At 40.6% G+C, this 23,775-nt stretch overlaps 1 protein-coding gene across 4 annotated transcripts in view; it reads right to left on the bottom strand.

Moving 5' to 3' along the window:
* Positions 1-23,775, bottom strand: part of EBF1 (EBF transcription factor 1) — a 287,346-nt gene that overhangs the window by 70,711 nt on the left and 192,860 nt on the right. For 2 of the 4 annotated variants that reach the window (XM_075441522.1, XM_075441519.1), the window contains one exon: positions 5,384-5,517. In XM_075441522.1, coding sequence (XP_075297637.1) covers positions 5,384-5,517 — 134 coding nt within the window. The remainder of the gene's footprint in view (positions 1-5,383; positions 5,518-23,775) is intronic. The other 2 variants (XM_075441521.1, XM_075441520.1) reach the window with 1 other exon arrangement.

The following is a 23,775-nucleotide window of genomic DNA, read 5'->3' on the forward strand; positions in this document are numbered from 1 at the left end:
CATCTGCCACTGACCACTGGTGAGGGATATAGGGCTGACCTAGAAGGACCTTTGTTCTGGGTCAGCCTTCAGTTCTCATGCACACAGAAAGGAACTGGCTAGCTCAGTTACGTATCAGTAGTCCCCTATATTGCTGTCATATCAAGAAATTGTCTTGACAAACAATGTCACTGCACTTCAAAGCCTTCTCTCTGAACTTTGGTCTTACACTCTGATTCCCTAGCACTGCCAGGATCCGTGTTATGGACCAGGACCAGATCTCCAAATTGCCCTAACTCCATTTTCAACCCGAGTGACCCAATGGGTGCTGCACGGGTCTGGGTACTCCAGGCCCACGCACGGCACGGCAAGAGCAAATCTGCTCCTTACTTCAAGAACTCCAGGATTATGGTATGTTTTCCTGTCCGCACTGTCAACCTGTGGCCTGACCTTGGGAATCCACTCCACCTTTTCCTAGTATGTTTTCTTCTCTCACACTGACATAGCCCATACCTTCTTTAAGGCACAGTCTCTCTCATATTTGCACATGAAATATCTGGAAAAAGTGAGCTACTAGCATCAAGGGATATTAAAAGTAAAGACTTGCAGAAGTCTCTGAGAACCAAACTGTTGGAGGCTGGTAAAGAGTTCTGGGGAAGCATCACTACAGGCTCACCCTGTTGTTTTTATAGATGTCTGTCATTGCCCAGCACCAAACACAAGATACTGAGCTAGATGAACCTCCATGTCTGACCCCACATGGCCATTTCTATGTTCTAACCTCAGGTGGGAACACTTGGTGCATTAACAGACACCACAACAACTGTAGCAGTGACATGCTACAGTTGGAGCCAGACTCTTTTCAGTGGTGCCCACCAACAGGACAAGGGGCAATGGGCACAAACTGAAGCAGAGGAAGTTCCGTCTGAACATGAGGAAGAACTTCTTCACTCTGAGGGTGACAGAGCACTGGAACAGGTTGCCCAGAGGGGTTGTGGAGTCTCCTTCTGTGGAGACATTCAAGACCCGCCTGGACAAGGTCCTGTGCAGCCTGCTCTGGGTGACCCTGCTTTAGCAGGGGGGTTGGACTAGATGACCCACAGAGGTCCCTTCCAACCCTTAACATTCTGTGATTCTGTGATTCTATGCCAAGAACTAAGAATTTGTAAATATGAGTTACATACATTTCTGAAAACATTTTTTAAACATAAATCTTGAGGCAAGGCATTAATCTGTGATTTGGAGATGAACCCATCAGCCAAAATCCCAGATCCAGCTTCCACTTCCACTCCAGCCTTTGGCTTACCGAGATCTGGAGGTGGACAAAAAACTAGTAACTGGACCCTTTCTCCCAAGGAATTTTCAAGTGAATTGGTCTGATACTTGGCAACTGCACTAGCTGTTTGATATAAACTCTAACATGTCAGTTGAGACATGCTGTAGATTTCACTAAAACCTGAGTTAGATACCTTCAGAATGGAGGGAGGTGCATGTCCTTCAAAATCCAAAACACATTTGGTTTGATTGTGTACAACAAGCCTCTTTGTGTGGTTTGCTAACATATTCTAGACATACTTGTGTGATACAGCATCATTCCACACTATTCACAGTGCCAGGTTACTTTCTTTTTTTAAAAGTGACATTTTATAAGGAGATGTCATTAATCTGAGTCACTAGTTTATTTTTGCATGCTTGAGTTCTGGTTTGTGGTTAGGGAAATGGTGACAATCTGTCATGAATTTAACTTGGACGCTGTGTGAAGAGGACCATTAGGACAGGAACGAAGAAAAATCCCACCAACTGAAGGTAATAGCAGCTTTCAGTGAGAACAGGACCCTTAACATTCCCATATTTTTAAAAATGACCAGTGACTTTGCATGCCTCAATTCTGGGCATCCAGATGTTGCTTAATAAGCCTTGGTTTTCAAAAAGAGGGTGCCTACTCATTTTTTATAAATGAGTCAGACCTCCAAAATAAGCACTCAGAACCAGAGACTTCCAAAATCAATAATAAACATAATAATCAAAATAAAAAACTGTGTCACAGAATTTGATTCAGCAGCATTAAAAAAAAAAAAAGCCAAACTAAAAAATCATCCTCTGTTTTTGTGCTGTACAAAGGTAAAATAACTGATGTCTCAGTGCTTCATCTTTTCTTAATATAAAAGAAAAAGAAGTTGTTTCCAGCTGACTCTGTACAGCTGGAGGAATGTTCTTGGCAGGAAAACGTTTGAAGAAATAGTTCATTTTAAGCAAATATTGTGGAATATTTATAAGAAACTAATTTTGTCTTCACAATCATGTATTTACCCTGAAACTCAACTCTTGGACTTTCAAGCTCCTAACAAGTGAGAGAAATAACAGGATTTTTATCAGCAACTCAGATTTTGAAAATTTCCAACAACACACAGATCCAGAACGCTGGGTAAAAACCTGCAAATAACAACTCCGTCTGTTTGTGGAGTGGACAAACAGTAAGGCAGAGTCTATCTGGCAAACTATTTGCTGGGAGTTGTCTGTCCAGATTCAGCATGTGCACATGATATACCAATGCCATTTGTTTGTCACTTATGAAAGTCGCTTGGAAAAAAAGGCATTAGATGGCTTATTTTGCTGTATTCTAAAAATATCAAGGGGTTTTTAAGTCATTTTTATAAAATAATATGGGAGTTAAGGATTAATTGAACCTACTGGATTAGGGTATCTGCATTTCTGCACAAAATTAATGTGACAAATTAAGTTTTTATTTAGTTCTCTCTGGCTGAGAAAGGTCGTAATTATGTTAGAGTGTTTACAGCTAAAATATATGTTTAAATAATAAATATGTGTTTCAGAAACCATTTTAAACCTCCTTTTTTAACAGAGTCAACTCCATTTCAAGCATATAAATATTTCAATTACAAAACTTGAATACATCTAAAATAAATTAAAAATATATTATTTACATTTCAAATTATTTATAACATATGCTGCTTGACAGCAACAAATTCACCCTTAAAATGAACAATTTTCTTTTTTTGGCTTTTAACTTTGCTTCTGAACTGTGGTTAGTTTTATATTTTAAATAGCCATGCATCTCAGGTACTTACGTGAATTTTGCTATAATAAAATCTGAGTAACTTAGGACCTTTACGATAATTATCTTCACAGCACCTCTCCAAAGTAGGTGACTAATCTTATTACTATGTTAGAGAAAGGGAATTGAACTTTAAGGAGATTATGCGATTTGCTCAAGGTCCCATGCAAAGTCTATGGCAAAATGATGATTTGTATTTTTATTTTTATTAAATATTAGACTTCATCCCCCAAACCACCTGCAATCACAAATGAAAGTGAAGTTAGAAAAATCCATGTGAAAATGCTCTGCAAGACTCACTCTTTTTGTTTAGTTTCGGCCTATCTAGCTTTGCTTTGGATTTTCTACGGCATGGTTAAAATCATGCTTTCTTTGGATTCATGAAACAACAGGACGAACTTGAAAATTCTTGAATTCAATGGCAAAATAACCTGGCCAGATTTGCTCAAAACTGGGCCTGACTGGCAATTCAGGACAAACCTGCTCCAAGTTTGAAGATTGACAGTTTATCTACACTCTATTAAAGTAAAACAAAAATATTCTTCCTGGGTACTGAAAATGCACTAGACATTTTTAGGAATGGGAAGCCAAATGAAAAAATTTATTTTATACTTCATATGTGGCTAATATTTATAATTTGAATAGATCACTATTACTGAGGGATCACTCAGACAGCTCATGCATTTCAGCACTTGTTTATCATGTCTGTTTGCTGCTTTTAGAAATCATTTTTGTTCCCCTATAGGATTTTCTCTTGCTCTCATAGGTTATGAAACTGCGAAGCAAAACTGTAAGGGAGAGACAGTGAAACAGTTTTCACTCAAAGCTAGCTTGCAGCCCGTTATAGCATCCACAACAAACAGACTGGCTTTGGTCTGGGCTCCCTCTAACATTATTAATTTCATGACAAGGCCTTGCAACCATCAGCAACAATGCTCTGACCAGCACTCACTCTCCTGAGATTAGAAATTGCCAATTAATGGCTTCCACTAATAAATAGAATCAAGTTTTATAATGAAAGATCCAACTCTGCAGTACCAAAATCAGAGCACTTTCCTCCCAGCCTCTTCACCTTTCCCTGTTAAGTGTCTGTAGCCATAATGGCTTCATTCCTAACACACAAAATGCTTACACTGGACCCAGGGGGCACTTTCATGATCACATAAGGGCTTCAGAATAGGGCTCATTTAATATATTTCCTTTTCTGGAATGCCCTTTCATCCACACTTGTCCTCAAGTGGAAGGATGAGAGAGAGAGACAGAGAGTAGTGAAGCCCATGAAGGACATTAGAGGACACTCTTCATATGGAAAAAATGCTGCCAAATGTGCTATGGAATCAGTAGGGGGAATGTGCTGGATATGAATTCAGCTACAAAGTTGATTTAATATTTATAGGATATAAGGCAAACATCAGAAGATCACTGGGTAAGCACTGTACAGCTATTTCAGAGATGCAGGTTTGTCTGTTAGTGTATTTATTTCAGTATTAAAATCAGGAAAATAACAATTTCTTATAAAGCCTCCAAAATGCTTTTGAAAAGTCACAAATGCAAAATGTAAGCCTTTCCTTGGAGCTGCCTTCCCATGCCAGGGAAGCCAGTGGGAACTCTGCCCTGACTTCTATGGCCCTGTGCACTGGAAGCAGCCGTTTGAGTGATGCTGCCTGGGTTTTAACTTTCCACGGGCTTTTGGGGAACATCAGACTCCATGTTTACTTATACGCCAGGAGAAGAGAGGATTTAAGAAACTGGGAGGAACAGCAACAGCAAAAAATGGATGAGAAACAAAAAAAGGGTTACTGTGACACTACAGAGGTCCCCACTAGGTATGACGAGTCTGTATTTTCCACTGTGAATACAATACTGTGTATTTGTTTGCTATTATGCAGATGGTGCTTACACCAAGTGCCTACACTTTAAGGATATGCTATTCAGAGGCACTGAATTTCTGCAGTCTCCACCTCATTGAGCTGCAGCTACGAGCAGCCAGTTTCCCTGGAAAGCAGGATCATCTAAACGTTTGTTTCCTGTGGGCCCTTAGCGACTGTAGTGTCAAATGCGGAATTATTCACACAGGCATTTATCCTTCCCTTTTCTGGGAATAAAAGGCACTGAGCTCAATTCCGGGCCAGTGAGAGGAGATGCAAATCCCCCAGCTATAATGGATTTCTGCCACAGGTAAATTTCACTAATTATTTCATAAAACTGAATGGGGAAAGGATTCACATCTCAACATTTGTTGCTGATTTAGCATGTGGCACAGAAAAAGGACAGGCTGGCTATAAGCTAGACAAAGCTATTAGACATTACCGTTCAGACAACACCTACCTCACTCCAAACCAGCATGGTGCCGAATATGACCTGTAACCCATCAAAGAAATTGTCTCCTATGATGATGACAGTGGCACCTCCTGTAGTCCATCCTTCACTTGGACTGATGGCTTTGATACATGGTGTAGCTGCTTTTCAACACACATGAAAAAGAGAAGTATTCTGCTGTTAGAACCAGATTTTAATGATAGAAGACTTGAGAAAAATAAAATAAAAGGAGCTTTCATTTTCCCCCTTTACTAACACAAAGATTTCAGCAATCACGCTCTTTCTAGTACGTGTGCATGACCTTAAGCTACATCTTTGGAAGCATTTTTTTCTCAATTAATTTCTGTTTGGTTTTGTTATCTGCATTGAAAAAAATAACTTTTTTAAGCCTACATTAACAAAAAAAATCACAGCATGATGGGCAGAGACCAGTTGGAAACCAGGACAAATCCATAGTTTTCTTCTGTATGAAACATGCAATACCTGAGTTAATAAAATAATCTCCAGTGAGCTTCCTATATTTAAATTCATCAAGGAAACTCCTACAAATATTATGGAAAATATTGGCTAAATAAAAAAGGGTGTAATCCTCAGCATTTCTTTAACTATTCTGCAATCAGGTCCAGGATGTTCTAGTATTAAACCACCCTGCCCTGTTTATGCTTTGGCTACTACAAAAAAAACCTAAAACCTACAACCCTGCCATCTAGTCGTTCCAGTTACGTTGCACCTACTGGACAATTAAGAAGCATGTGTGATGCATTCTGACATATTCATAAAGTCTGTCCCCACTTTCACTAGCCACTTTCTTGGCTTCAGATGTACTAAGTGCCTCCTGCGATGGTGTTGAAAACCCAAGCACTGCTCAAAGTAGTAAGCTCAAATCTTGGCATAAAATCTTCTGGTTTAAGACTACCTAAGCATGCTCAACTTTATATCTTGGTGGGATAAGGCAATATAAACATCCACATACTGATTTGCCTCCTCTGCAGTACCGGAGCACATCACTATTTAACTGCGCTGAAGCAACAGGAATAACATTACTGCAAAAATAACCTCAGTAAGACAAACAGTCCTGGGCAACTCTCAGCTGTGGAGTCTCAGGGTGGTCATACAGGATGACAGAAAGAAGCCACTCCATCCCAAATGCCACCAACTTTTCCTTGTTAATACAGCACAAAGTGAAAACACAACACGATACCATTAGACAACATCTGAAGTAAAGTGGATAGCTCAACAATTTCATTAGCCATGAAAAACAGATTCCTTCAGGAGCAGCAAAACTCCATTAGTCAACCTCAATGTTGAAAAGAAAGATTCTTTCCTTTAGGTATGAACCCAGTCCTCAGCAGAGGGAAGAGGCTGGCTCCACTGAAAACACCTGAAGGGCTGCCATTGCCCACACTGATCCTGCAATGTCAATCAGTTGTCAATCAGCAGGACTTCGTTAGCTGCATGTACATATATCTACATATATACCTCCTTTTTTTAGGGTTGCTGGCATTCGGCTGTGAATTGCTACTTGATTGAAAGGCTGGCTGAGCTGTTAATTTGGTTTGTAACTTTGAGCATCTGATGACATACTTAAGGGTGAGCACTCAGGCCCTTCATCAGGTAAGGATTTACTAGGAAGACAGGGGCGTGAAAGGCACCCACCTATTAGCACCATCCAGGACAACACCCTTGCACCCATGAATTACTTAATGTGGCTGTGTAGTGGCACAGCCCCTGCCCTACATCCTTCTAATTGTAAAGACCGTAAATTAATTCTTTCACAGAAGCCTACTCTAAAATGTTCCAGACACAAAGCGCTAAAAAGACCCTGTGCGTCTTTATGATTGTTTAGTGAAGTTCTGGTTGGCTGGAGCTAATTGCAAGAGTCGAGAGGCTGGTGAGCAGCTCCTTCCTCCCAGCCCCTGGGCAGAGCGGGTGGGCGTGGAGCTGGGAAGCAGGAGGGAGCTGGAAAGGGAGCTGTTGAGTCACCCTTAGCAGCGAGTGTTTCTGTGGGCACTGCTACAGACTGACACCACCAGTGATGGAATACATGCATGGAGAGCAAACAGACCCCGTCCCTACCTACAAAAGGTTGTAAGTGTCAGGCACAAACTTTTCCACTACTTAAGCGGATAGGGATGCCAGCTCCAGTGAAAAACACAAACACACAGGCAGAAAAAAATCATTATCCTACTTCAAACTTGGCAGAGCACAGCCATTAACTTTTACATGAGCTAACAAAAGAAACATCCTAACATTACCATCATGAAAATGTAGCGCGCACACAGAAGTAACTTCAATATGTTTAATTTGGATTCAAGTTACTTGTATAAAACTGTGCATAAAAACCATTGCAAAGTCCAAAACCAAATGCTTTCCTTTCAGCCGAGCTCACAGCAGTGGATTTACAGTGAAAGCAGCTTTTCAAATTGCCATCTAGCCCTTCCACAGAATCGAACCTTTTCATAAATAAAAATTAACATCACTTCCAAATTACGACCTTTCGAGTATTTCCAGTTGATTGTGGACACACACACCCCACAATAAAACCCAAAGATAATCAGTTTCCCATGTGTCAGAGAATGAGCTACATTTCTTAAAGACTACAAGCAACATTTTTTTCCTGAATACCAGTGAATAAAAACTGTTTGGGCCCATAAGCCATTAACAGAAAACATATGCAGGCTACAAAATTATAGATTCAATTCATTTTTAAAATGAATGCAAGATACTGTTCTGCAGTTACAGGTCCCCACTAAAGGTCTTGCTATTTATCCTGTGATGTCCTTTGCAGTACCTGCATTGCACTCCGAAGTGCAAGGTGCTGCACTGTCTGTGCTGCCTCACGTATTTTATTCTGATACTTTATACTTGTATGTGCTTAATATAAAATGCACGACAAGTCCCATGGCAGCCAAGGGGACTTGAGCAGGCACTCAGGTCCTTGTGCCGCACTGGGGCTGTGGGTTCACTGGGACACCCTCGCCAGCAAAGTCAATGTGACCACTCACACGTGTAATTTTATTTAAATATGTAGCAACTGTGCTGAATCAGTGCCTCACCAAAATGGCTGGCAATAGTCCAGGACGTCTCTGAGGAGGAGGAAAAGTCAGGACTCGGTGGTTTAATAAGCAGGGCAGGCTGGTGCCCTTTGCAGGCACTACCTGAAAAGCAGTGAGAGCGCTGTGGATTCCCAAAAGATTTCAGGGCATTGTTTTCCCTCAGGACTGGTCACAAAAACCAGTGGGACATCCCAACTTTCCCCACACGGCTTCTCTTATCTCAAAATGCAAGTGTCTGTAAAGACTGGCAGGGCTGCACGCAGGCGCTGCCCCACAAGGGAAGCTGCACCCCGAGGAAGCCTGAGGAGACATGCCGAGGGTGGCATCCAGGCTACCACCGGGGTTTGAAGGCACAGAACGTGTTTATACAATGACATATTTGCAACAGCCAGTGTTGCTTGGGGCACTGGTCCTACTAACATTTTGCCGTTCCCAGGCCCTCTCCTGGGAGCACCAGGCAGGAGGATGGAAGAATTGGGTCCCATTTGCCAGCATCACCACAGGTAAGGCTGGGAGGGGGGCAAGGCGATGACCTCAGCTCTGTTTATGCCCCTGGTACAAATCTCTGGCCAGCTCAGGCCCTCGGCTCTTCATATTTCTTCTTTTAATCATTTGGCAACTTCCAAAGTGCTGTCTGGAAGGTGTTTACTTCTGTGCAACCCTAGGAAAACAGAGCTAGGCAGAAAAATTTTTTCATTGGAGACCTCGATTTTTCTACATTTTGTTTTGCTCACAAGAGAAACCAAAGTACAGAACATTTTTCTGCAGAATGCAAAGTTCCAGAATCTCTATCTGGAATTAACTATAATACTTTCCAATATTTCCAAGAAAAACAAACTAATTTGTTTCAAAATATTATCACTTCACATGCCCTCCTGTAACACCAACGCCTCATTTCTAACATGATGCTTTTAAAACAAATATTAAAACGTTATATAAAACTTATGTTTTTCTGTAGAAAAAGAGATTTTAGTTGAAGTCTGAAACTTCACTGATAAAAAAAATGCAGTGAAGGACTTCAGACCAGTCCTAATAAAGGCAATGAAGTGTACATGATTGATAACACGTATGGACTTAAAGTTCAGAGAAGAATTATAATAAAAAAAGAATAATTACATTTTTACACATATAAACAACTTTTTTTTTTTTTTTAAATGAACAGCTGGCAGCCAACTACAACCAGAACAAAAACAGTTTGGTGGCCTAACTTTCAGATAAGATTCTAAGACTGTTTGGCGTGAGTGTATTACATTCACTGCATGTTTTCAGAACAGTCGTTGGACTGAGGAAAAACTAAATATTACTCCTCCAACTGCAGGCACGGACCTTGCCGCTCCTTGCTGAAGGTGATGTGGCCACATCCTCCACCTGCTGAAATGGCCTAATGGTTATGAGTCTTAATGAGCTGCTCTCCTTCTTTGCATAATATCAAGGCTAATCAGTGTTAACATCTGATGTGTTTTATCGTGCTCCTCCTGCTGTTTGAGTTAGCAGATAGAGATGTTAGAAGGAGGCACTGCAATCCCAAACTTACTGAAGCCAATGGGAATTTCACCACTGACTTCAAAGCTAAGGTCTCTATCGACAAATTTTAAGAATTTATGAGCAAAAACCTTAATGAATTTCAAGGGAAACAATGTTCTTTTGAAATCTTCATCTTTTCTCAGAATATACATCGTTAAAACCTCATCACCTTTCATGCAAAGGATGGTAGGTACCAACTTCTGCGCACAGGTAGCAAAAAGGAGAAGTTTTTTTGTTGTGTGTTGTGTGTGACAGCGTGTTCCTATGTTCCCATACTCTCCAAGCTACTGGTATAGAGGGGGTTTTTCTTTCTTCAAACTGTGACAATAAAATGATTACCCCGCCACAGTTTAGCATAATGGTTCAGAAATGCTCGTGGCATATTGCAGAGTTAAAGTGGAAATTATTAGGTAGCTCTTCTTTGTTATAATAATGATCACTCCACAAATAAAAGCTCTTCTCCCAAAGGTACTGCAAGGCACAAAATGCTAATTCTGAAGATTATGTGTGCGCTTTTATTAAATATTACTATGCCCTGTCTGTTTGAGGGCTTCACTGCTCTGATTGTTTTATGAGTGCCATGTTAATGTCAGCCCCATCTTGCTAGCAGCAGGCACACATTTTAGCTTTTGTATGAGACTTGATCAAAGGCCGCGTGCTGAGGGAATTGCTGAGAAAACACGGACAAGCGATAAAAATCTAACAGATTAATTGGTTTAAATTTCATTTCAGGGCGTTGAACTTTGGCTGAGGACACTAGTACTACACTACCAGTCAGGGCCTAATTACCACATTTCCAATTTGCCTCTGAACAATGCTTGGAAGGGAGAATAATAATGGTGGTAATAATACTAATAACTACAATAATAATAACAAAACAACAGCAATAATGTCTCCTTATAGCTTCTTGTACACGTTTAACAGCTAACTTCGTGTGCAGGCAATCGCGCTAGGAAATCCCTCTCCCCCACACCACCACCCATCTGCCCTCTGAGCATTTCCATCTGCCTCATACAGCACCTGAAGACAGAAGAAGTAGCAGACGCCCTCAGGAGCATCGAACATCTGAATTTACAGAATCACTGAGCTACCAATTCAAGTTCCTCACAAACACACACTGGACATTTCATATTCTTAATTAGGCACCTGCGTTTATAAACAGAGATAGCATTTTGTCCTCCAACAGAAATGATCTCTTCCACTGATAGAAAACAGAGGCTGGAGGAAAAAAACATATTTACCACAAAGTTTATGGGCGGCCTTGGAATAAGGGTTAATTGAGCTTAGAGGTAAATGTTCACTGAGGTGAATTAGTGGGATGCACAGCTATCAGCAGGGCTCTGGGACTGCTCTTATTTAGCTTCTGAAATGTATTTGCTCTATGATTAATATCCAGTTTGTGCTGGTGACTGTAAGAATGACCTCGCCTGCAGTTTTTATCATGAAGTGTGGTTTCATCTTCCATTATTCCATAGATGAGGCTCTGACAACAGTTGCTGCATCACAACAGGAGATTAAATGATGGGGTACGTGCTTTTATTTTTCTTCTCTTTAAGAGTATTGTGACACAAGGAGAGTTGCATAAAGTCAGTTCAAACTGGGAATTCAGAGGATAACGGAATTTATGTCTCATCTTAGAGGAAGTACTGAAAATATGTAGAGTTTAATTTAATTTTCCTTTATTTCTTGGGTAAAACCTAATTCCAGGCTAAGTACACAAATAAGCCACAGATCAACCCACAGTTTATGGGTCTGATCCTGCAAGCTGTTAAATGTTTTCACCAAACTACTGATTTTCAGAATATCAAGACAAATCAGTTTTAAGCACTCAAAACCATGACATATTGAAGTTGTGATTCAACAAACCACTTAAGTGCACGCTTAAAAACCCAGCTGAAGAAGGTGCTAGGGATAAGGAACTAGATTTTAAAGATACTTGGGCAGTGCTCTGTGTAATGTATACAGAACTGGGGTTTCCGATTTCAAGAAACGCTTAGGTTACATGTAGACCACCCTGTGCAGTGCAGAGCTCATCCAACCTGACACAAGAACTAGCAGCAGCAGAGCCGACATACAAATGCCAATATGCTGAATTTAGGAACTGAGCTGCTATGTCTTTGAGTTCCTGCGGTTTTCTACAACATTTTTTTTATCATCTGGTGTAGATGTTCCCTCAGGTACCTCATAGCTATTGAACTCACATAGGGTTTGTGACTCTGAGCAAAGCAGTGCCCAGGAGCGGTCTGAGTCTTAATTCGTTTCCCACAGGACTCTGGAGCCAAAAGTGTGCAGCACTTGCTGGGATTCTCAAGGCCTTTTTGATCAACATTTTCAGCTTGGCAAGGTACGTTTCTCCTTAAAAGAGGGTAAAAATATTATTTCTTTCCAATTATAGATTTACATAGGCGTTATAAAGGGGGAAGGCTTATTCCATTCATCGTTTACTGTGGATTTTCTACATTAAGCCCTTTAACAGGTTGATTTTATCTGGAGGAGTGGGGTTTTTTTCAGAACAGAAAATTATTATTTTTTCCAAAATTTTCCAGTTTGAAAGAATGAGCCAAATATTGGGGATGGGGGTGGGGGGTGTTGAGTTGGGCTGGTTTATTGGTTTTTTTTCAAAAACACCAATAAACATTCCTGAGCAGCAGGAGTTTTCATCGTCTGCTCACCTGCTTTCAGCATGCTGAAAGGGTGAACCCTAAAAAGTTTGTGTTCCCATGCAACGGTACCATTCCAGTCTGGTGTGTAGAGGCATTGCCAGAGCTGTGTCCCGCACAAACAACTGAAAGCAACTGAAGCTTACCAGATCCGCCTGGATAGGAAAAGTCCGCAGGACCAGCCCAAAGGGTTAGTCATAGACACTCCAGGGAAAGGGGAATGTGGCAGAGTTTTTACATATTGTACTGGAGCATTAAATCTTTACTCTTAAGCTAAACAATGCGTTTGCTGTTTATCTTTGTAAAGTGATGATCTTCCTGCTTTCCTTTTTCATATCACAGCCTGCTCTCTCTCCTATTCTCTCCTGACAATAAGCAGCTGCTGTGCAGGAAACAGGGTAACAGAGGTTTCCCTCTCGAGGAGATAACTCACGCAGCTTTATGCAACACAGGCACAAGGACATGATGCCCTGCTCCCCCTTCCCAGCTCCCTCCTTTACAGCATCTTCATATTTGGGACTTATCCTTTGCAAACTTTAAAGATTACAACACTCTGCCAAAAAGGGCAACCTCCTCCTGGTTCTTCATGATGTCTGCACTGGGTGAAATCACCGAACCAAAAATATATGCATTGTGCAATCCTTCCAGGTTGGGGGAAGGGAGGCCAGGTTGCCTTTGTTTCTGTTCTCAAGCAGTGAAATTAAAGGTATTGGCTGTGATTTTCAGCCTAACATTTCTGATGCTTAGTTCCCATTAATGAGAATTGAAAATGTAAATTAGCTGGGATAATATTCCACCTACAATCAATACTTCAGCCAGTGTTTCTCTTCTATCCTTTCTGATGCCTCAGCTAGCAAAGTTCTCTTTTGTGGAGTCCTCTGTGTTTCTCTTTCCTTAAAGATTTCCAAAGTTCTCAGTTGTTGATCACTGCCTGAAAAATGACTGCATGGAAAAAGGAGGCAATCCTGAATAATGAGAGATGTGTTACAAAAAAAACCATAACTGCCATGTATTTTATTGAAAAAATTTCTGTAAAAATAATAGTTAACTTATTTCTATATGATTGCAAGAAATGCATTTTCATTCATTCTCTTGAACCCTTTCACATCACAGAGGAAGTTCTGGGGCTTTTTTTGCTTCTTTGTTTTTTACTTTAGGAGGTACCTCCTGCTTTCCAAAAATTAATAAAACAGTAAGAGTCCTTAGCATCTCACTGCAAGTTGGTAAAACCTGACCTCCAAAAGAGAGCTCTGGCATGTTTTTTTGGCAAAGAATAAATTCCCCAATAAAAATGCAATGTTGCAAAACCACTTAAAAATTTGGTTAAAATAAATATGTTGGTTCAGCCATAACATGAATATATATATAAAAATAAATATTATGTATATAATTATTCTTGAAAAAATATATATGCACTCTCTCTATATAAATTCTTTATATATATATATATATACACACACACATTTTAAGACGCCTCACAATTTTATAGCGAAATTTTTTGAGGCACTGTTCTGATTTCTTATTTCAAGGAAATTCCAAGCAGATTCTAAGCTATAATTTTTGCATTCATTATTTTTGCCCCAAAGTTGTAAGATTTTCATTCTGAGTCAGCCCTGAAGAAACTCTTGTGAGCGGCCTCAGCCAAACACAGCACTCTGCCTAAACCGATGCAGCTACTCAGCTCCAGTACCTCTGTTATCCTGGGCAGCTCGGCTGCACAGGGGCCATACACACAGTGGATCAGAAGAAGAAACAGCACATCCAATAATATCGCATAGGGCCTACCAACCATTGGCAGCACTTCCAGCTCCACAGCTGGGGACAAGTTTGCTCAGATCCAAGCACCAAACCAGTGACCGCTGCAGCACACTCTCCTCCCTCAGGAGGCACAGGCACATTTTCAACCCAAGCAAAGTAAATGCTTTTTTACGAGCCCCCAAATCACTGCCCCTCAATTTCTTCACTCCTTGCTCCGTCCCATGGGGTCACTTGCAAAGGTGCAAGAACAGTGTTCCTAAACGATGGGAAGCCAAAGGCAACAGCATGCAGGGGACTAAGGTGTGATATACTCACAGCCATTGCATCATTTTATCTGAAACTGGACTTTAAAAGCTTTGTTAGTAAAACAGTGAAAAAATCCTGTATGTCTCTCCCATTTCAATTTCAATGGGTTCCTACTGATTTAACCACCACTGATGAAGTTAGAGCCCAACTAAGTCAATACGACTATTTTAAAAACAATAAGCGTGTCCAGAAAGGAGACTGCATCTGTTTAAGCACACTAAAGTTTAAACATAGTTGCACTGATGCAATTTCTTGGTGAGGATGAAGGCAACCTTGTGAAAGGAAGCCCAAATTGTGTAATATAAATCAACCCTAAAAGTTTGTCAAAATAAACATCGCTGCATAGCTTGCATACCCCAAAACCTACTTAATTTAACTGACTGGTCCTTCAGTGCTGCTAACTAAAGCCCTGAACCAGCAAACCATTTTATAGGATGGAACTAGTCATTTGCTTAATGTTAACCCTGTGGTTTACCGTTTTGCTGAATCCCAACCTAACTTAGGGGCAGGTGGGTGCTATTTCTAAATTCATGTTTTATTTCACCACCAGCCTGGTCTCATTTTCTCTCTTTTATTTTCCATCAGTACCTTAGCAAAACTGTAAACCTCTCACAGCCAATCTCTCTAGAGTCAGAACGCAGGACTTGAAAAAAGCTCTTGAGCCAAAGCATCCCATCCCTGCAAGGTGTAAAAAGATCAGCATCTCTAACTCAACAGCAGTAAGTCTTGATGTTCAGATGTACACTGCTACGTTCTGGTCACACTGGCAAGGTTTAGACAATGACACACAGAAACTATCCTAGATGAAGTGTAGAGTTCAATCTAAATCCAAATTCTCACTCCCTCAAACTAAATATTAATATCAAATAAACTTTTACAGAATCTTTCACCATCACAAAGAAAAAAGCCGAACAACTCCCATCCCAAATCAGTTGAAACCCCTGCTATATTTTATAGCACAACACTCAGATGTTCACCTGTAATTGATTCTATAGCAAACAAAGAATTTATTTCATCCTGACAAAAACAAGAGCTCCAATTAATATTAATTTTTAGCTGAAGTCTCTTTGTTCAGCAGAATTGAGAAAGTCTGCCCACAACAGAGAGCTCGCAGTAATCGTCTTTCAGAAACAGAACAACCCGCGTAGAAACACGAAGCCGTTGTGGAAGGGAGAGGCAGTGCCTGTAATCCAGTTTCTTCCAGGGAAATTCAAGTACCCTAAGAGTTCGTACTCCTGGTCTGATTTCTCTCACAAATCACAGGCTGCACTCTAACGCAATTTTCTGGAGCCTGAGAATCATAAAGTCAAATATGAACAAGTCTAGTGGAAAATCTGTGCCGCTAATCTTGGCCTATGTTGTATTTTTAACAGGCACTGAATTTGTGCACCGGATTATCCAGATGGTCATACAAGAATCATCCTGATAGGATTAAACCTTTGTGCTGAACTCTGCTCCATCTGTTCTCGGAGGTTTGCCTATCGCTATCGGAATATGAATGTTCAGCCTAGGTCTAGCACCACAACGGAAAGCGCCTGTTTACCACACACACACATATGTACATGTGCACACACGCATCCTTGAGTACTTGATAAGTAATGTGAGATGAAGTTAGCCTGAAGTTTACCATTAAAGAAACATATTGGTTTTATTATTCGTCTGAAGAACAAAGTACGCAATATCTAAATTCAATGAAAAAAGCATTTTTGTTTTTGTTCTGGGACTTGTTCAATTCGTTAGACCATAATACTGCCATAAATTTATGGATGAAGGCATGACTAAACATAAAGCAGCAAGGCTCTTCATCTTTGAAATCTATTAGTGTATAAGAATGTATGACACAATCGCACTTTGAAGATACCATGGTTAAATATACCAGATTAAAAAACAGCCAACAACAAAACACATACTTGCACACAGCATTGGTAGCTGTTATCTGTGGCTCAATCTAGTCACCGGCCAAGAACAAAAAAGTAATAATCAGTCCCAGTAAAAGAAAAGCTTATTCCCATTAATGTTACTTTCTGCTTTTATTATCTACTAATGACAGTCTTCCATTCATTGTTGCAGCCTGCCAGATGCAGCAAAGATCCATATTCATCATGTGCAAAAACTGTGCTCAGGTTGTCCCGTGACAGGTTACGCAGAGCTGCCAACAGAGAGACCAAGGGCCGATGGATGGCCTCGGGTTTCCAGGCCCTGGGCCAAGGGAAAAGGTAGGGAATCTGGCTCTTCCGTAAGAAAAGCATCCCAGTGATCAGAAGGTTTAACTAAATTGCTGTCCTGCCAGAAATGCACTACAAACTAATGACTACCTGAGATGGGAAGAGTGGGTAAAAATAAACAAAATAATTCAAATGATATTATTTTTATTTTTATTATTATGGCTTGTTTCAGGAATGCAATATAATACTCGGCCCATGTTTGTTATGGCAGCGAGACAACCTGAATTGCACTTCAAGCAGAAGCCCTGATTGCGTTGCACAGACTGAGACCCCCTTGTCTCTCCTGTGCAGTGTCTGTCACACTGTTTCCTCCTCTGTTCTTTGTGTTGCTCTGAGTGCAGGGTCAAGCACCCCCTCCCAGCCATTTGGGATTTGCTTGCAAAAACATAAGCATAAAAATATATTTATAGATCATAATATCTGTCCAGCAATGACACCACATAAAACCAGCACGCTGAAAATCTGAGGAGTGAATACTTTGGACTCAAGCCTACAAATGCTTAGAGAAGTTGTTCTTTCAATGTGTCTGATAAAGTCATACTATGTTTTTATTTATTTATTTAGGGCCATATTCAGACCACCTACCGAAGGCATTGCAGCATGTAAAACGCCAGAGTCCAGCTCTGGCTGGGTGAGTCAGCCTGCCTCAATTAGGATCCTCGTTCCACTATACAATGAGCAGAAATAGGCAGACACCCTTGGAAGCTTGGAGACCCAGGAGTTCCCGTGCTGGTTACCAAAAGAACCAAGAGCCTCAGCAAGACGATATTGTCGGTAGGATACAGCCAGAAGCAACCCCATAAAAAATATTTGGCAGCTGATATTGAACAGCCACCTGACCCTGGGCTTTCCAGCAGGCACCTCTGCTCAGACTCAGGGCTGAATGAGGAGGCAGCACCCGCCATCACCTTCAAGATCACAATCCCAAGGGGATAATTTTTCCCAAAGGGCCCATAATCAGAGTTGCTTTATCTTTCAGTGCGTCAGAGAGCTAAACCTGGTCAGAAATACTTTTTTCTCTTTCTTCATCTTCTCAACAAGCCCAGTTGAGCATGTTCTCACCTGAACATACTGTGGCAAGCCACTGTAACCTCAAACCCCAACTCACAAACTAAAGCTGCAGCTGGGAAGATGAGCAGTGTTGCGGTCAGGCCTGCAATTTACATCCTGGCCTTCCCTCTCAGCATGGATCAGATAACACCAAACCTATGAATTCCATATGCAAGCCCGGTTTTTCAGCGAACAGCAATGCAAGCTGTCTGTTCAGTCTCCAACAGCAGGGGAGATCCAGCACCTCTGCTGCCATTTCACAACCCAGAAGGGACCTCTGCAGGAAATGCACTTTGCTTTTTCATGGGATAGACACAGAACCTACGAGAGAGTTGCTACCAAACCATAATTATATGGTATTAACCAAACACAATTAATTTTGCATTTCCTTATACTCCTTATACTATTTCTAATAGACAATTCAACAGTAGTACAGGAAAAAGCACACAGGTTCCTGCAGCATTTGGGACTAGATTTTTGGAAGCATCTAACTATCCAATGGTTCCAGTCAAGCACCCAATGGAATTTTCAGAATACCTGGCAGAAAGGCATAGAAATTCTGTAGCCAGAGTTTTAAAAAATCCCCCTAAACACCTACCTGCATCTTTAGGCACCTTGGTGCTTTGAGAGTCTGGCTTTAGATCCAAGATTTTCCAAAAAGATTGCTTTTGGGTACCTACGCTTTTGGGTGACCACTTGACTCACAAAATGGATCAGAAGGTCAGAAAGTCTTAAACATCCACTTCATGAAGAACAGTATCTTGCTAAGCATCTCACAGCGGCCCTTGTACCTTAACTTGCAGATCTAAATGTTTTAATTACTTTTGTAAAATAAATTTAAACTTTGAAATTTCAGACAAGTTTTATGAAAAACTTCATTCTTGATTTTTTCAATAAACTTCCTACCCCTATTCGCTTCCCTCAATGAGGTCATAAACCAGCACTGCTCATATTACAGTCATTGTCATGCTAAAGATTTGTTTTGTTCACAAAGAGAACTATAAATTCATGGAACGAAGGTGGGAAGCAGAAAGGACTAATTGTGACACACAAAGCTTTCTGGTTATGCTCAGCAAACAGTTTGGGCTAAGATTTTAAAAAACACTTTATGAAGTCGTACTACTGGCTTTAATGAAAGCACACTTATTGCAACGCCACGCACTCCTGAAAATCTCGTATTCTGGATTTGGGCCAAACACAAAGCCTGTCTCCATTCCAATATTAATTATTAGTAGTTTATTTTTATTCTTTACTACTAACATTAATAATTTTCAGATGGCAACCCAGATTAGAATAACCTCTCCAAACATCCCACCCTGGTGGGTTCCATTTTCTGCATCAGTTTTCTGGTTTATGCTATTAAGTCATTTCCTCAGATGTGGAGGAGCTTTGTCAAATACTCATCTTGCTGGGGGAACACCTGGCAGGCACCCCCAATGACAGTAAGACTTGAAAGCTCACACCCGTCTTCTCTCCGTTGAATGAGAAGATGCGCAGCCTGAGATGCAAAAAAATACTGAAATTTTCTAATGAGAATATTCTAAATGAAAATTGGTGGAAAGTTTTCATCTAAACAAAACTTTAATCCTGAGACCACTAGCACTCAGCTGATTCTCTACTTCGGGTGTAAGTTCCATGGGAACAGAGACAATGTGCGCTTACAGCCCAGAAGGCCAACTGCATCCCAGGCTGCATTCCCAGCAGCATGGCCATCAGGGCGAGGGCAGGGATTCTGCCCCTCTGCTCTGCTCTGGTGAGACCCCACCTGGAGTACAGCTCCAGGAGCTCCAGCATCCAGCTCTGGAGCCCTCAGCACAGGACAGACATGGACCTGCTGGAGCAGGTCCAGAGGAGGCCACAAAAATGATCTGAGGGTGGGAACACCTCTGCTGTGAGGAAAGGCTGAGAGAGTTGGGGCTGTTCAGCCTGGAGAAGAGAAGGCTCCCATGAGACCTAATTGTGGCCTTTCAGTACTTAAATGGGGCTTACAAGAAAGATGGGGACAAACTTTTTAGCAGAGCCTGTTGTGACAGGACAAGAGGTAATGGTTTTAAACTAAAAGGGGGTAGATCTAGACTAGACATAAGGAAGAAATTTTTTACAGTGAGGGTGGTGAAACACTGGCACAGGTTGCCCACAGAGCTGGTGGATGCCCCATCCCTGGAAACATTCAAGATCATGTTGGATGGGGCTCTGAGCAACCTGATCTAGTTGAAGATGTCCCTGTTCATTGAAGGGTGGTTGGATTAGATGACCTTCAGAGGTCCCTTCCAACCCAAAATATTCCAGGATTCTACGATTCTATTCTGCGAAATACTGGGGTGCCTAGCATAAAACATTTGGAAGTGTCCAGATACCTGCAAACTGCTGTAAACACCATTCTTTGATAATCACGACCTTTTATGACATCCAGATAAGTTCTCAAAAAATCAGTATTTCTTAGCCTTCATTTATAAACCACAATTCACAAAATCCTTTTCCTTTGTACTCTGTCCAAATCAGCAGGAGACTGGGGTGAAGAAACATCTTTTCCCAACACAACAACAATAAAGGTATCCCCCTAATAAAAAGCTCAGTTAAAGTCATATGTTCAGAAATTATTAATCATATTACAATAATACAATGTTTTGTCATTTGCTGGTGTGCACATTTTGGAATGCTGGAAAAACAATGTCTGGCAAAACTTCACTACCATGTGGTGCAGTATGTCTCAAATATTTCTCTAATCCTAATTTCATTCTTCTCCCCTATGATGCCATTGTATTAGTGACATGGTGGCCAGCAAAGAAAATTGAACTGTAATGAATGCTCATTATCTATGAATATTCATTGCCTATATTTGAGTGCTACTGAATGTTCTCCTATACTGGTAGCTGTGAAGCTTCTTGCCAAGCAGAGTAGCTAAATTTTTTCTACTTGCATAACTGTACTCCAGCTTTTCTGAGGTCTGGAGAGAAACCTCAAACCTTCAGAAAGTGGTTGGTCTAACACTCCAAATAAAAGTTCGCTCTCATAGTGGCTAGAGAATTTCCATCTGAACTTTTCTCCCTTATCTGTTTGCTGTAACAGAACATTTTTTTTCACACAAATCTGTATCATATTTTAATGACAGGTTTCCCCATGTTTTCTTCTTTTTGTAATTTTGGGAGCACAGTTCTGAAATCTCCTCTGGGAAATTCACAAAAGGCGCTCTATCTTCATCCAGGTACTATTTTCCCATGAATTCATGACATCCTCGTAACAACAGAGGGTAACAACATATCACAGCTTGACATTGTTTAGAAGTTATGGGGGAAGCGCTGTTTTATTTTTCATTTATTTGAAAAACATAAAGGGCAGCTGCTCGTGGGCAAAAACAGCCACACCTTATCTTTTTGAAATCAAGGTGTCTCCTGCTTCCATTGTAGCATTTTTTCCTTTTTCAATTAGATGTGACACTAGATCTCCGATAACTGACTGTCAAGCAGGAATCCTTTTGAACTGTGGTAACTGCAGTAACCAAACTTGACTTTTCAGGAAGTATTTCCATGGGCATTATGTAACAGCCATCCTTTTTATTAAAGTCTAGAACACTTCAAATGCTATATCTTAAGTCTCCTGCAACATGGCTGCAGCAGTGTTAGTACATATATGTTAGGAAATAATGTTTCAATAAAGAAAAAAAATTACAAACTCAAACTTCCAACTTCATGAAATACCCACAGCCTAATGGCAGAACTGAAATTCTGGTGTCTTCTCGCCCAAATCAACCATTAAAAATCTGCCTCCCAGACAATTGTTTAAATCTTGTTTTCATTTAGCCTCAGCATAAAAATAAATTTCGAAAGATCAAAATTGCTGCAGCCAGATATTCTAAACTTTTGAGTACCTCTCCCTAATGGCTGATTTACAACCTAGGCAAATAGAAACAGAAGATTTTCTGCTTTCTGTTTGACATGACTGGCTGTGAGAAGGGCAGCTCCACCTACCCACCCACCCAATTCTTGTGAAATTCTCAGTAATCTCCAAGGAGGAAGCAGGGGTCTGGGCCTGCAGACAGATACTCTGCTCTGGCGAAGATTAAAAAAAGACATCAGCATAATTCAGTGGTGCATAATGTAGTTAACACTGTTTTAGCTACCTAAATTGGAGCAGTACAAATCTGAGCTCTGCTGTGTTTTCTAACCTGATGGATCCCAAGATTTTACTACCGAACGGACCATTTTGATCACACAGCCTGACATCCTGCATAGCACCCATCAGGAAACCTCACCCAGCAATTCCTGGATGAGGAATTCTCCGAACCCTTAACGTTTCCCTGACCTGCCGTATACTTTTTAGGAAGATACCACATCCTGACTTAATATTTGCCACCTGCAGAGAACCTGCCACAGTTTCAGCAACTTGTTTCAGTCCCTAGAGTTAAAATCTTGTTGAGATCATACCGGAGCCTTCATCTACAAATTCTCTCAAGTGAAGCATCTGAACTTTCTAGCCATGTTTTGTCTCTTCAGAGGGACAAATGCTCTAGTTCCATCTGAGTACACATATTGGACTAATCCAGCCCTGGTGTGCTCACTTATACTGGAAACATACAGTAAGTCCATAGGGTAGTGAAGAGGTTAATACTATATGCTCAGTGAGGTCAAGCTCCAAAAACACATAACAAGCCATTATGTAAAAAATTGCCTGAATTTATGAGTCACTGCATTTATGAAGGAACTGATACGAAAAAGACAGCTTGGCTAAAGTAAAGAAAATTATTTCCAGCTTGAAGTTTTGCAATCCTTCAGTATACCAAGGCTCACTTACTGTTATTACTATCCATGTTGTGCAATGTTCTGAAAGTCACATTTTTTCCCTTGTGTATGCATAGAGATGTCCAACAACCCTAGGTATTCTTCCCTCATAGAAAATAAATGAGAAAGGAGACGTAACTCAGAATAACATACAAGATCCCCTCAAGTAGAGTGGCAGAATCCTAATATTTTTTTTCAATATTTCCCTTCTAAATAATAAATCAAGCCCACTGCATTTCTCTATATGGAATGATATGGTGCAGAAAAAGCTTGTGTATTTATATTTTTCACATAATCATAAAAACATTAAGGGAAGCACTAAGGTATACCAGGTGCCTCCACCCATATATCAAACAAGTCAAGCAAAGTTAAAGTTTCCTTGTTCAAACCTGGCCAGTTTGTGAATGCAGTAGTCCCTAACTTTGATTAAGAATCTGAGCCTACACCTCCTAAGGGTAAAATGTATAAGTTTTGAAGAGTAATATTTCTCAACTTGCTAATATTTTCCGCTTCAGTCAGTATTCTGTCTTGCATTAGCAATTTCATCAATTAGCATGGGTACAATGCAACACCAAGTGATTCAGGGTTGAAATGGCTAAAATGAAGCTGATAGGGGCATCCTCTTCATGACACTCCACATTGCCAATAATGTAGTGGTTAATGTTGTGGCAAAGCCACTTACAGCACAAAGACCAGGTCACCAAGTGAGATTTCTGACCGTCTTTCAGGAATCATCAACTGGTGTGTCCAACACATGCAGCTAAATTCAAGGTATACAATGACCATTCTGAACAATTCTGTTACAGTCACACTAGATAACAATGACACTTAAAGGCAGTCAGTCTCAAAGCTTTATTTTAAAGATTATCCTCTCAAAATAAAAGTTTATAAAGTGGGGAAAAAATTTCCTTTTTTATTAACCTAAATAGAAAATATCTAATCAACTAAGACACAGCCTAACAATCATTTTTGCTTTCAAATGTGAAAATTTAGTGGAAAATCTGTGAATGCGTCTACTGTGGTGACTGTGGGCTCTCAGATCGC

This window comes from Opisthocomus hoazin, chromosome 22 (assembly GCF_030867145.1).
Source record: "Opisthocomus hoazin isolate bOpiHoa1 chromosome 22, bOpiHoa1.hap1, whole genome shotgun sequence".
Classification (NCBI taxonomy): Eukaryota; Metazoa; Chordata; class Aves; order Opisthocomiformes; family Opisthocomidae; genus Opisthocomus; species Opisthocomus hoazin.